This window comes from Numida meleagris, chromosome 2 (genome assembly GCF_002078875.1).
Source record: "Numida meleagris isolate 19003 breed g44 Domestic line chromosome 2, NumMel1.0, whole genome shotgun sequence".
Taxonomy (NCBI): Eukaryota; Metazoa; Chordata; class Aves; order Galliformes; family Numididae; genus Numida; species Numida meleagris.
Genome location: NC_034410.1, coordinates 59,926,304 through 59,940,486, shown reverse-complemented (window position 1 = coordinate 59,940,486; position 14,183 = coordinate 59,926,304). Strand labels below are relative to the sequence as shown.

Sequence of the window (14,183 nt, the reverse complement as noted above, 5' to 3'; positions counted from 1 at the left end):
CCCCCCCCAGTCCTCCTCTCGGGTGGGCTGGGAGGGGCGGCCCGGCCCAGCACTGCTGGGCCAGCGGAGCGGGCTTATTTACAGATACATGCATTCCACCGTGGGATGGTGAGCCTGTGTAATCCAGAGAAGGAACTACTTGAGTTCTGGAGGTTAAACCCGCCCCACCTAAGCGATAAACCTGCTGTAAGCGTAGCTGGGTTTGAAGGTGTGTATGACACATCATGTTACTGCGTGCTCTCTCAACTGCTTTTTAAATGTCTTTTTCTCTTCCAGTGAGAAGAAGCACCACTGAGGATCTGATGAGAAAGGAGTACAAGAGCAGTTCTGCATGAGTCTGTGATAACTGATCACAGAACTATTGTGTTGTTTGCACTCTCATATCTTTTTTTGGTAGAAAAGTGTGTTGTAGTGTTCGGCATCTCCTGGTAAATCTGCACAAGTGAAGAGTGGTAAGTTTTCTAAAAATAAATAAGATAAAAAAGCTTTATGCATTGGGGAATCCAAGAATTAGTATTCTAGTATTTAAGGCATTGAGAGTTTATGGTTCCTTTTCGATAAAAGTAAAGTTTAAGTTAAGAAACAAGTGGCTATTCTTATTAATATGATCTCCTTAACTGGAAAAAAAAATGCTGATGATCATTCCTCATAATAAGCACAGTTATGTTTAGCGAGAGGTTATATACTAACCTTACTGGTATGTACCTGTATTTAAAGGCTTGTTTGTGCTTTACAACTTTATTGGATGCAGAATGGGTATGGAGATGAAGTGCATAGTTATCTTGTGTAACACCATGACTATCCTGTGTCGGGTTAGCATAATCCATTTTCAGAAGCGCCTTTCTGAACTGTTCACCTGCATGGTCACGCCTCTGAGGCATTACAAACACTCTGTAATTATGTGAATATGGCTCTAACCAGTCAGTTTGTAGAGTGTTACATAATTTGTTATGTGGAAGTGGGAGTTAAATTCTAGCAATCAAGTATCTGCTTAGAAGAGTTACCTTGGATATAAAAATAAAAAGTAGTGGTGAATGAACAACTGTGTGCAAGGGGATAATACATAGGTTGCTCTGAAAGTAATGCCTCCTCTTTATTTCCACAAAAGGTACAACAGATGCGAAAAGCACAATAACATCATTTAATAGTGCAAGTTCTCAGCTACAAAACACTGTTCTTCAGCAGAGTCACCAACATTAGCTATGCATTTTTGCCAGCCATGAGCAAGAGCCTGCATGCTGCACTCTAAGCAGTCTGCACTGGCAGAGTTGACCCCATGGCTACTGTTGAAATGCACCAGCCACTGTGCTCATGTTTACTCTTTGGTCTCTGTAAACGTTCAGCAAATGTTGATGAATGTCAATGAGTGCCATTTTTCTGCATGGAGGAATTGAATTCTACCCTTTTGCTTCGTACACACTTCCATGTTAGATGGCATTTTGTCAGACTGCCCCTCTGCTGCCACTTGTCACACAGCAACAAAATGTAATGGAATACTGGTGGGAAGATTCAGCCTTTACTGCCATACCACCAACATCCACCTCTGACATGGTGGGCCAGCATAATTACATAGGAGGCATTACTTTTAGGGCAGCCCTTGTATTTTGTAAATGAAAATGTTTTCTGGGGTGACTTCTGTCAGATGGAGGACAAGAAAGGTTATCAGTTGGGAAGGGGTATATGCCTCTTAAGCAAAGTGTATCCAGGATTTTAGTAGTAGTAAAAGGGCAGTCTTTGTTGCTAATTCATTCTTAGGAAAATGTCTGGGAAGAGACAAGATAGAAGGTGTAACTAAGAAAAGGTTCAGAGAAGGATCAGTTGGATTGATTTTACCTTCACTATGCTCGCTTTATTTACTCTCTTGTTCATCAGCACAGAGGAAGTATCACTGTTCCTTTTCAGCTGTGTAACTTTGTACCATAGGAAGATACAAATTCTGATTTGGCTCAAAAGGGAGTTCGGGGTGGGGCAAAGCGGACCTTGAAGTATTGTAGGAAACAGTTTGTAGTTTTGTTGCCTTATTTTTAATTATTTTAGAACATCTAAATTTTAATTTTGTATGTTTTCTAGATATGAGTAAACTGTAGGTAACTAAAAAGCTGTTATAATCTTATAGTGCTTTGGACAATGGGAAAAATCTGTGGACTACTACAGCTTAAAGTAAAGTTTACTTCTAATTGTAATCCCCTTAGTCATATATCCTTTTTATCTCCATTGCGTTAGCAATGACAAGTCAGAACTTAAATTCCCAAGCTGTGAATTAATAATGTTAAAAATGTAAAACAGGGTGAACATCTTTGAAAGTAACTGATTTCAGAATTAAGATTCTTGCTCCTCCTTCATGCTTTTTTTCAGCTGAAGGATTGCTGAACTTCTGCATCTGTGTCCCTTGAAGAAGGCAGAAGACAGATTTCTTTCAACCATGGCGAGCCAGGTAAGATCATTTGGTGAGAATTTCAGGTTTGTAGTGTCTAAATGGGTTCCAGAACTTTCAAAATTCCTGGTAAATGTAAAGCTGAAATAGCTAGCTCACTCTGAGTGGGGTGTTCTTCTAGTCCAGTGATTTCCTCTGGTAATTTGGTGATTGGTGGTTGTCCTCTGTATGCGTAATCATAACAACCGAAGCAGGTTGGGAGCATAACATTAAGCTTTGCAGTTTGGATTATTTGAGCATGAGTTCTTCTGAAGGATCTTGCAAATAACACGCTCTATGTAAGTTATGTAGAGGTGTTCTAGAGGAAGAACATTAAACACTGCGTAAGTAAAGTTACTGAAAAATACCATTCTTATTTTTGGAAATTGTTCTTCAGAATATTAAATGAGGGAGGCAACCTGTAAATATGGCTGTTTCCTTTTTTTGTGTAGTTACCCCACTTTCTTTTTAAACTGTGGCTTTTGGGGTTTGCAGTTTTTTTGAGGTGCTTTTTATGCCTTTTTCCTCCTGGCCTTGCATCTGGGTTTAGAGTTTTCCCTCAGCCAGGTTGGTGCCTGTTCCTGGTCTGCTTTCTTCTTACATTCCATTAATGGGCCTCCTGTCATTGTTCCTGGCCTGGGAGAGTGGCCTACAGCTAGGTAGCGAGAAGTGTCTCACGTAACCAAAGAAGAATCCCTAGGAGAAGAGACAAGGACAGCTGAGATCCCTTTCTGAGCAAGAGGGATATTTTTTTCCCCCCCTCTTGATTGCTCACCGTGCCACTGAAGGCTTTTTTGAGAGTCTTAGAGCTCAAGTGGAGCACAGTCCAGTCCTGAAGCTAATTAACATTTAGGATTGACCAGCATCGAAGGACTAACTGCTTTCTTCCAAATTCCAAGAGGAAGCTGTCAATCCGTTAGCCAGCTTGACAAGTCAGGGGAATATGGCTGTTCATACAATCCTTTGGCTCTGTTATTTTTGCCAGGCATTTTCCCCAGAGGCTGCTTTCCCTCATGGGAGGCGGAGGGAGAAATGGGACCCCAGGCTTCTTTCAAGGGCAAGGTGAATATGGGGAAATCACCTGTGGTGATGGGGAGTGGGAGGGAGGAATGTAAATGAGGCTAAATACTATAGAGGTGTTTTTTATCCCAACAGGATTTACTTGGGAAAAAGCGAGAATGTCTCCAGGCCTACAGCTGGTGGAGGACACCACAGAAGAAACGGAAGAAAAAGAACAAAATAAAACCAGGAAGAATAGAGTTTGTTAGTGCTACTACTACGACTAGTAGTACAGTCAGGTAAAGTCCTTTTAGTATGACAAGATCTGACTCTTTATCTGCTGAGATCGGTGGTGGCCACTGAATGTCGTCACTCACTTGAAAAATTCTGAAACGGCTGGTGTGATGCATATATGCAAATATTGTATTGTTGATGCAATTCCATAAACAGTGTTTGTAGTTGCTCTCCCATTACCACTGGCCAGTGGGGGCAGAATAATCATAGCCCCTTTGAATCATGGCTGTAGTATGAGTTAATAGTTTTTTGTGGTATTTCTGTGCCTCTCGTTTGGACAGTCGTAGAATCATAGAATGGTTTGGGTTGTAAGGGACCTTTACCATCATCTAGTTCCCACCTCTCTGCTATAGGCAGGGACACCTCCCTCCAAATAAATGTGTTTATTTTTGAAACATATTTCTGAGTTTTCAGAAAATGGGTCCTTGTTGCTGAAGCAGTAGAATAGACCCGTGGTACTAGAGAATTATATGCTGATGTGGTGGCATTACAGTTCTGTACATTTCAGCATGTTTTTGCACTTAAGTACTCTACAGCCTTCTTTGTCTGGTTTTAACTAGCTGTTATATAGTAAGTGTTTTAATACTGGAATTGGTATTTTCGTCCCAAACATGAAAAATTCTTCTCTTTATCTTCTTAAAGACCTGATTATTCAATATTTGTTGGGGAGCTTACTCCGGAAGTGGATGATTTCCAGCTCTATGACTATTTCCTAAAGAGGTATCCCTCATGTCTTGACTGCAAAATAGCAACAGACCTGCTGGGATATTCCAGGTAATTCAGTGCAAATTTGTAATGCAATTGGTTATGTTTGCTTCTGTAGCTGTATGTAAGAACTTGTATCAGAACTTCTCTGCTTTTTTTCTGAGGCAAGAGGAATGAGATTAGTCTTAAGCATTGCTTTTCCTAACAGCACAGGTCCTTGAGTTTCTAAAACTCTCTGGTTTAAGCAGTTACTTTGAAAAGCTTCAATTTAGTCATATGCATATCTACACTTCCAAAAAAAAAAAAAATCAGAAAAAAAAATCAGATGTTGGGAGAGGGGAGAGCTGTGCACTGAAACTGGTGCTGCTTTGCTGCTTGTGGCTGTCATCTGCAGTACTGAGGACAAAATAATTCCCATTTCTGTGTGGGAGAAAAGCACGAGGCCTGGCAAATCTGAGGGGGTTGAGAGATTGAACGCAATACTGTTGATAGTAAATAAAGCCTAGCAGAAACTATTGGCCATGCAGTGAGTCCAGCAGGAATGAGGGAGTTTGTTCAGACAATGCTGCCTGTAACAGACTAATTCAAGAAACTTGAGAGAAAGCAGATAAAAAAAAAAATACTAGTGTTCTACAGTAAGTAGGAGTGTGTTAATAACTGATAAATCAACTCTGTATATGCAGAAATATAGAATCTGATTACTTATGCAGATAGCAATTAATGTATTGTTTTGCTGGCTTTCAGCAAGTTGCATCTTATTGCTACTAAAGAACAAGCTTTTTGCTTCTGGCCCAAGTTTTTAATTTGGTGAAAGCCTCTTCTGTGCATGTGCATATGCCAGAGAGGTTGCTTAAGTAATAGAAGCTATAGTAGCTGCTACCTTCTGTTTTTGTAGAAGACAGCAATTGAATTAATTAGCTTTGTAACTGTAATGCAAACTAGAATTTGTTTTCTCCCTTTTGAAAATTGTAGAGGGTATGCCTATGTCAGATTTGGTGAGCAAGGTGATCAGATGAGGGCACTGCAAGACTGCCAGAATGCACCAGGTCTGGGGGGAAAACGAATCCGGCTGAGCATAGGAATTTCTAAAAGGTAACCAATGAGTTGTGCATTGATACAGTTATTCTAAATAATCAGATTCTTGTAGCTCTGCCTTTGTAAAGTCTGTGGCCCTTGCTGTAATGGCTGTAACGCTGGCTGTAGGATGCAGTCTACAAAATTAAGAACGCAGAGAGATTGTTCTGACTCCCTGGATTTATCAACCCGTTTCGGCACCGCTAGGGGAATGCAATTCAAGCCTAACCAGACAGTGTAGCTTGGGCTTAGCTGCTGTTGCCGCCAGCTTTATTTCTCAAGTAGCAAAGCTGAATGCATTTGTAAATATTTTCCAGGTTTGGGCCTGAATATAGTGGAAGGGACAAGTGTTTTTTATCTGCTAGGGAGTTTTTGTTCTTAGACTTTTCCCCCTAGTTTGAGGAAAGAAGGACATCACTAGTTTTACAGTAGGCTGGCAGGGAAAGGAACTGTTAAGTGGGGGAGAAAAATGTAGGAATACAGGGAGAAAGCCAAAGGAAATTTTGCTAGAACAGTTTTCAAAGTGCTGTTCCTTGCTTTTCAATAGCTTATGGCAGTAGGGAGTTGTAGCACTTTCTGAGTGGGTTTTTTACTCTTTTCAGCTCAGTTCTGTCAGTTATTTAAGGCAATTCAATTCTCTGAACATTCAAAGGAATTGATATCAAATTTGATAAACTTTGATCCAGGATACTGAAAAAAGACTCCATATAAACAATTTCAGTATGTACATGAGGTTAGCTTGTATATTCTGTTAAATAGTAAAAAATAACACTTTTGTTTCTGTCTACCTAGCATAATTCTGCAGATGTTGCCTCTTCTTGCTTTAGAATGGAGATGTTCTTGCCTGAGAGAGCACTATCCAAAATTGCTTTGACCATAATTATTTTGAAAACAAGAATAGGTCACAAAAAACATGTTTCCTTGCTTCTGCTATCCAGAAGAATGTCAACAGTACTTCTAGGAGGAATGCAGTTGGAAGCAGAAGTCTCAAGATAATTGTTTGTTTACTACAGCAGCAGGACAATAGAATATCAATATTAGGACTTATTTGCTTCATTACTGTAGAAGTACATACAATGTAGGTATTAAAATATAGATGTTAATGTTTCTGAAGGGCTGAGTACTGTGCTATCTTAGCATCAGAATATCCAGTCATCAAATTAAACAGTTTGAGACTAATATGTGCTCATTTCGGTGACTGTTTCTGAGCTCCTTCAGTTTGTATTCAAAACACACCAAAGAAGTGTAGAAATTACTTCTCTGCATCCCCACTTTAAGTCAGAGGAGGTCTGCCTATACAGAAGTAGTGAAAACACGTCTAAACAGGATTTTCTGGAGCATGTAGCTTGGTTATCTGAATGTACTTTATGTAGCGTGCATCAGTTTTAGTTAAGATAACTCTTGTGTTGATTCTTGCTACTTGTCTGAAGCTGTCCCAGAGAAAATCTCAGGCAAGGGGAAGTACTGAAAATTCATAAAGTGGCTCTTTTTTCATAAAAGAAAGTGTATTTCATAGTTTTCCCACTGATTTTTGTCATCTTGCTGGATGCATCTACGTTTACGGTGTTAAGCAAGACTGGCTTCACCTGACAGCTATACTGGGCAGCTATTGAATGCTTAATGGACTGAAAAACTGTGCAGGTAGAGGTAGACATGGCAAACTAGCAGGCAGTGTAAGATACTTCTCTGAAATGGATAATTTGACTTCATTCACCTCTTTCTGGAAAAAAAAAAATCTAGTAATTAACCAAACAAAATATAAAAGGGTTAAGACTGCATCTTTTAAAGCATCTGTGCTTGATAAATGTCTCTGGTCTTAAATTCATCTTTGCAGAGCACAAAGGCTTATGAGCAGCTTGCTTATGCCAACACTAAGAATACTCTGTGTATACAGGTAACAATGTCAAAGCTCTGGATTTAATCAGTGAAAACAATTACTTTTGATATTGGCAAAGGTGAGGACGTGCTTCTGTTTAAATACAAGATCTTGTGCTGTGCCTTAAGCTGTCACTTATGCAACTGTTTAGGAAAGCTTCCTAAGCTTTGAAATGTATAAGCTGGCATGTTGTTTAACTGGAGAACTGGATTTACAGTTCATGGTTCTCAAACTCTGTAATTTCTCATGTTTCAGACTGAAAGCAGAGTTCCAGCGGTACCAGTCATACAACTACAATGATTATTACCAAGATTATCAGAACTACTACTCACAGTGGAGTTATGATGCATATGCTGAGTACAACTACAACTCCTATGCTGCCTATGATAGCATGCAAGCCGTTGGAGACTGCTCTTTAGGAGACGCTGTCATGGCTCCAGCTGTTTTTGAGGTAAAACATACTACGCACTTGCCTTAAAAAAAAAATTTGCAGGTAGCTGTACAAATTGTAAATTGGAGCAAAAATGTTCTAAAACTGAAATTATGATTCCCGCGTAGCATGGAAATTAGAATAGCAGGCTTCATTCAGAGGTATTTCTAAGTGCTTATAGTTTATGCGTAGAATTAGTGGTTTATACATTATTTGTTCACATATCAAATAAGAGTTTTGACAACACAATTATGTATGCTTCTTCTGTTTGTCTTTTTCCCAATGTGCTTTGCTTAGAGCAAATTAAATAGCTGTTGTAAATGGTTTTATCTTGGTCACTTTGTCAATTATGACCTGCAGAAGTCCTTTCCAACCTGTATTGTAATACTGGCTTTCTTTTAAAAATAAAATGCCATCTACCCTTGTAGTTATCCCTGTGGAAAGAGGGAATGTCTGGGGATAAAAGCATTATTTTGAATGTATAAAGCTTTCTGAAGCTGATTGTGATTAAACCTTGTCTTGCAGGAATCTTCAGCTATGGTTGAAATCAGTGATGACCTGCTTACTGAAGGTAATGATGCTTCTATCATTGTGTCTTGAGTTTAGCCATACTTGTGCCCTTAAACAATACAAGGCTGGATGAACTGGATGAATGTCTTGGAAATTCAGCTGATGCAAGGGTCAGCCATCTGTGGGGTTCATCTGAGATCACTTAGAGGTTTTAAAGCTAATATGGTATATCAAATAAAATGAGGCATCCGCAATAGGGCTCTTGTAACTATGCCTTCATTCTGCTTTGAAAAGGTCTAATACAGAATTTCTTTTCCTTGTATTGGTTCCACTAAGCAGATTCTATATGAGGAACTCATGCATAAGCAAGAGCTTTGTTTTCCATACTCTGAGGTAAAAGCTTTATGTTGCAGGTTCTAAAGGGAGGTTTCAGCCTGCACTTACAGATTTGGTACAAAATGTAATTCTTTGTCTTGGGAGGCTTGCAGACAGTTCCTCATGTGGAGGCATCTTGTTCTAGTGTTCAAAGCTTTATCCCATGGAATATGTAGCATAACAGAAGTGAACAAATAATTTTTGTAAAGCGTTCATGGATGATTATCCTTAAACATGATTTTATCTCGAAATACAAATAGTCCTAGCATTCTGATAGACAAATTCCCAGAAAAAGCGGGAGTTGTAAGGTTTGTTTAAAGGTTTTTAGAGGAATAAACATCTTAATAAAATAGATTTAGTAATAATTTTAATATGTTTAGCAGAAATGCTTTATTAGGCATTTCACTTGAGAATTTTGTGTGCTTACCTCAGTGCTGATGCTTGTACTTACTGGGCTCTTATTTTCAGATCCACAATTGTATTTGGATGTTGATGAAATGAACAGACAATTTATGGAGACAAGTGAAGAACTCTATGATTCGCTCATGAATTGTCACTGGCAACCTCTGGATACGGTCACTTCTGAAATCCCCTCTGCTATTTAAGTGTCTTATATAGCATGACCGTTATGACCAAGGTGCTAAAACTACACTTCTACATTATTCTAGATCATAAGTTCTAAAGCACAATGATAGGTTGGATTTTTTTTGCTATGCTTTTGACAGTTTCTGTAATCTTTTTTTTGTTCATCACTATTCTTGGAGCATCATGAAATCATGTAAATATTCTAGAAATGTAAAGAGTTAATTGAGGTCTAAAGATAGACTTGGCTGTGTAAATAAAACTTTGTTTCTGCAAACCTGCCAGCAAGGGACTTCACTCTTACATGTGTGTAGGACATTCTCTTCTGGCTTATGGAATTTAATTGGGAGTAGTAAGGATATCTCATTCATCTTTATTTTTGTGTGGGTGTTAGGACACTAGCAAAATCTAGCTCTCACTTGTAGATTACCTGACTTGCTTAGCTTATAAGTACAGGGTGGGAGTTGTTTTGCTATGAAAATGCTTGTGTTCACTTCCTCCTGCAGGCTTCTGGCACTACTACTAATGTGCTATGTCAGTTAAAATTGGTTTATAAATATGGTATTCTAAGCATACGGAAGTGCGGACTTCAGCTGCCAAAGTTCCATGGACTAAAAATGATCCCCGCTGACAATCTCAGCTGCAGCATTCAGCTTTTCCTTACTCTTAGTGTTAGACTTCTCAGCTCACACTTCATATGTTTACTATATGTATATTGCATACATGCATATAGAATGCATTTTTCAACTTAAAAATTCTTGGGGAAAACAACTTGCTGGCTTAAAGGAGGGAAAATAACACATTGGGAACAACAAAAAGCAACCAAACCCACAAATATCTTACTAACAACTCTTTAAGTTCCTCCCTATCCTTGACAATTTCTGTGGTATTCCTGATGACTAGGTGTTGTATAGTTATGAGGTTACAAAACTTTGAAGTGATGTGTGTATTCAAAGCACGTGAGAGAAGGGAGGAAAATTAGCTTTAAGCTAGCAATCTTGTGCCTTTAAACTACTCTCATCTTGAAAGGTATAAATTATTTTCCAGGTATAGGGACTACTTAACCCTGTGTATTGGATTACTTGCTACTTAACAATGTATATAATGATAAATAGGTCAGGCTGGAAACAGTAGAATATTCTTCTAAGAAAAAGAGCAGAAATTGCTGTAGCTGATAGCTGCGGAAGCTGCTAAAGCTGGGTGAGGCAGTTTGATACTACTAGGTGTGTTGTGGGGGAAATCTAATTGCTGTGATTGCAGGCAAGAATCAAGTTCTCTGGCCTTTTTTTATGACACCATCTAGGTTATGACTTGATGTAGGCAATGACCAGAAATTCCCTCTGTTCTCTTCACTGTTTAATTTGTGGTAGTAATATTGTCATACTCTTGCCACAAAGTGAGGACATGGTGAAACAGAAAAGGCCTTTGGACTACTAGAAACAAATTCTTCCTGCTTTTAGTGCAGGTGTACATGTAGGAAGGCAGAGGTAGTGGCATCAGTTTAGCAACTGCAACTAGATCTCCCTAAAGCAGAGAAGCAATGGAGCCTGGTACAGGAATTTGTTGGGTCGTTCCCCTGTGTGAGCTGGGGAGTCTTTGGAGGATTAGGTTGAGGGGGTATAGTAACAAGAATGTGATGTTAGGTAGAGGTGAAAGATGAAGCAAAGACAATCTAGAGGGAAAGGACTTGCTTGTGTGCATATATGGAGTTGTTTCAGGGGACCGAGCAGGGGAGAAACTCAAGACAGTAGGTGCAGGCTTCTTGAATTTGGATGGCAATGTTAAAGCTTCAAAAGCTTACAAGATTAGCCACTTCAGTTGTATGTAGCTGTGGTGCTTGAACTTAAAAGTACAAATTGGTCAGCTAAGCAAAGGATTTTATATCTAACATCCTTTCTAGCAGCAAGACTGCTTCCAGGTCTGTGCCTGGGTAACAATGCTGCTTTGGCAGGGTTTGCATAGCATCACTGAACCCTGTGCTTAGGTTGCCTTCATTACTTTATGGAAACACTTGTTATCTACCAAAAAATGTGACATTAAGGATGCCTTTTGGCCTAGCGCAGATACTTCACAGTATTTCTGTTGATTTTTTTTTGCATTAGCAAAATTGGTCCATAATAGGTGAATTGTGTAATGAGGGGCCCATGTAGGTATATGGTGTCACTTAGTCTGACACGGTGATGGTTGTATGACCGAAGTATGTGAACCTCAGGGGGAAAAAAAAAGTGTGGCCACTCCCTTTTGTGAAGACTTTACCTATCAACCGTCTTTACACTCTGTGTTAGAGACTGTTCTTAGATATGTGCACCTTCTGTTCTGGACTATGAAGTACCTAGATAGTGAAAGTACTACTTTTGTAGTTCAGTGAATGAGGATTATTTGTGCCATTAGTTCTCCAGGTCCAAAAAATGTTTGGAGCGTATTCTCTTACAGTCAACGCAAACAGAAATGGTGTTGGTTGCAGCCCATGTGCAGCTGTTCTACGATAGTTTTCTGACCTCTTTCTGTCTCTGAGACTTAGTTGCCTCTTTCCTGTTAGGAGTACAGACATGGGATTGGAGTAGTGTGTGCAGTACAATTCTTTACCATAAGAGCATAGAGAATGGCAGGTTTTTTCCTGTACTGTTACCAGTGAATGGCAAGTACAGGAAGATGTGATTGCACCAAAACTGCTAGAGTGCTTTGAGTCTTTTTACTACTCACTGCTGTTCGACAGCTGCCAGCCTTTATTAGCTGAACACATCATGTTGGGTGTCTGCTGTCAGTTCATCAGATCTGCAAAGATGTGATGGCAGTGGGAGCTTGCTTTTGTTTTGGACTTCTTACACTTAAAAAAATATATATACTTTTTCAACACCGTGACAGCTCACTTCTAGTTCTGTTTTGTTTCACCCAGCTGAACTGGTTTTTATTTTATTTTGTTTGAAGTTTTCTACAAGAATATCCAGTAACGGTTTCATAAACTTTTCATTGGATGCAGCTGCAATAGAGGGTGCCTTTACTCAAAACCTGCTAGTTTCTTCAAGAATAGTACTTTTTCTTGTTTCCTATCTCTTCTCTGATGGGGAAGATTTGAGGGGCTACTACTAACCTTGTAGTCAGCGAGCAAGGAAAAAGCAACTGTCAAGAAAGTTTAAAGAGTGTTTAAAAGGGTGCATGAAGAGTAAATGGTACTTAAGCCATGAATGTTTCTTTTTGCAGGGATGCTCTGGACCAACCGCTTCTTTCTAGCGCTACCTCAAAGTAACGTGCAGATATAACTCACAGGGAAGATTGATCAAATGGTGATGATCACTATCATTCTGCCGGATGCATATATATAATTGCCTTTTTGTTTTGGCTCACTTTTAGCAACAATTAACTTAAGTGACACATGTTAATGGACACTGACTACATCTGCAAATATTTTTGAGTCATGAGTGTCATTAAAGGCCTGTCACCACTTAGAAATTGTTCTAAATAAGTAAAATTGAAGCAAAATAAATAAAGCAGCATTTGAATTTACAGAGAAAACAGTGTAGCTGCCTTTGATGCTGAGCTGGAAAAGAAAATCACGTTACCATAATGCGGTTACCTTAACAGAGTTAGGGTGCATGAGAAAGAGGGAATTTTATTTTACCTTTGCCTAGCTATCGGATAGCCAACGCAGATGTGATTTTAGTCAGTTCCCCAAGGAGATGCCGTTCTAGAAGTCAGCATTTTCTCTGCTCGATGTGTTACTGAAGGGCAGTTTATCTCTCTTTGTGAATCTTGCTCCTCCCAAAATGGAAATCCGTCGTGAAACCCTTCTGCCGTTAAGTTAGAATTTAGCATGACAATCACGTCCTGGACTAAAGAGGCTTGCCTTTGTTCTGAAGGGAGGGTGTTAATGTGAGCCATCCTGCTGCACGTGAAGGCGAACTGACAGCAGTAGGAAAAGGAAAGCTCTGAAAGTGCGGTGTATGAAGGGAACTATCTGGCAAGTAATTCCACTCACCAGGGGTTTCAGAAGTGGTTATTTCCTTTGCATGACGGTGGAGGCAGGACTGAGGAAAAGAGAGCTAGCAAATCCTGGAGGACAGCCGGGAAAACACCAGAGGGGTTAAAAAAAATCAAGGATGAAACAAGAAGCAGAGATTTAGTGCAAAACTCCTGACTGAGACTCCTCCTTCAGCAGTTCCTTTGCTGCTGGTTTGGGTTTCTTCAGGCCTGGGTTCACGACAGCCCACTGATTGGCATTTCCCTCAGGTGTGGACTTTGGGTGGAGACAGGTGAGAGGGGTGGGAGCAATCTAAGGGCTCTTCCACTGAGCCCCTGTGATGGCCTCAGTCACCTTCTGGGTCCCTTCCAAATGAAGACATTCTATGATCACCGTCTCATTCTACACAATTTGTAGCACATTCTGTACTTGAGGGTAAACATTTGTGTTGAATTCTATGCAGTGAAGGTGCTGTACCTTCCTGCTCTGCTCGCTCCCCCACATTGGTGCTCTGACGAGGCTATAGAGCCACCGACCTGCCCTTTCAGCAGCATGAAAATGCAGAAGGAATGTGAAATATTTTCACAGGATCTCAGAATTGTAGGGGTTGCAAGGGACCTCTAGAGATCATTGAGTCCAACCCCCCTGCAAAGCAGGCTCCCTACAGCAGGCTGCACAGGTAGGCGTCTAGACGGGTCTCGAACGTCTCCAGAGAAGGAGACTCCACAACCTCTCCGGGCAGCCTGGTGTTTTATTTTTTTGCAATTCACAACGGAAAGGCGTTTCTCCTTTTGAGGAAGAACACGCCGTGCTCCCTACGCAGTCCTTCTCCCCACCTGCACGGTGAAGCCGCGCCCCCCTCACTTTAACCGCCCTCCCCGCTCTGCGTGCGAGCACCTCACGTGCCCCGCGCTCGCGCCGGGGTTTCCCGCGCAGCCCCGCTCCGCCCCCCCGCCCCGCGGCGCGG

General features: G+C 40.4%; 1 protein-coding gene across 8 annotated transcripts in view; it reads left to right on the top strand.

Annotated features, from left to right (window-relative positions):
• LOC110393366 (tRNA selenocysteine 1-associated protein 1-like) overlaps window positions 1–12,771 on the top strand; it is a 13,721-nt gene extending 950 nt beyond the window's left edge. For 4 of the 8 annotated variants that reach the window (XM_021386148.1, XM_021386150.1, XM_021386147.1 and 1 more), the window contains exons 2-10: window positions 277–452; window positions 2,356–2,434; window positions 3,399–3,475; window positions 3,569–3,711; window positions 4,349–4,480; window positions 5,384–5,503; window positions 7,617–7,812; window positions 8,317–8,362; window positions 9,145–9,281. In XM_021386148.1, the coding sequence (XP_021241823.1) occupies window positions 3,446–3,475; window positions 3,569–3,711; window positions 4,349–4,480; window positions 5,384–5,503; window positions 7,617–7,812; window positions 8,317–8,362; window positions 9,145–9,281 (804 nt within the window). In that variant the 5' untranslated portion in view covers window positions 277–452; window positions 2,356–2,434; window positions 3,399–3,445. Of the gene's footprint in view, window positions 1–166; window positions 187–276; window positions 453–2,355; window positions 2,435–3,398; window positions 3,476–3,568; window positions 3,712–4,348; window positions 4,481–5,383; window positions 5,504–7,616; window positions 7,813–8,316; window positions 8,363–9,144; window positions 9,314–12,459 lie in introns of those variants that run through there. The other 4 variants (XM_021386151.1, XM_021386154.1, XM_021386153.1 and 1 more) reach the window with 4 other exon arrangements.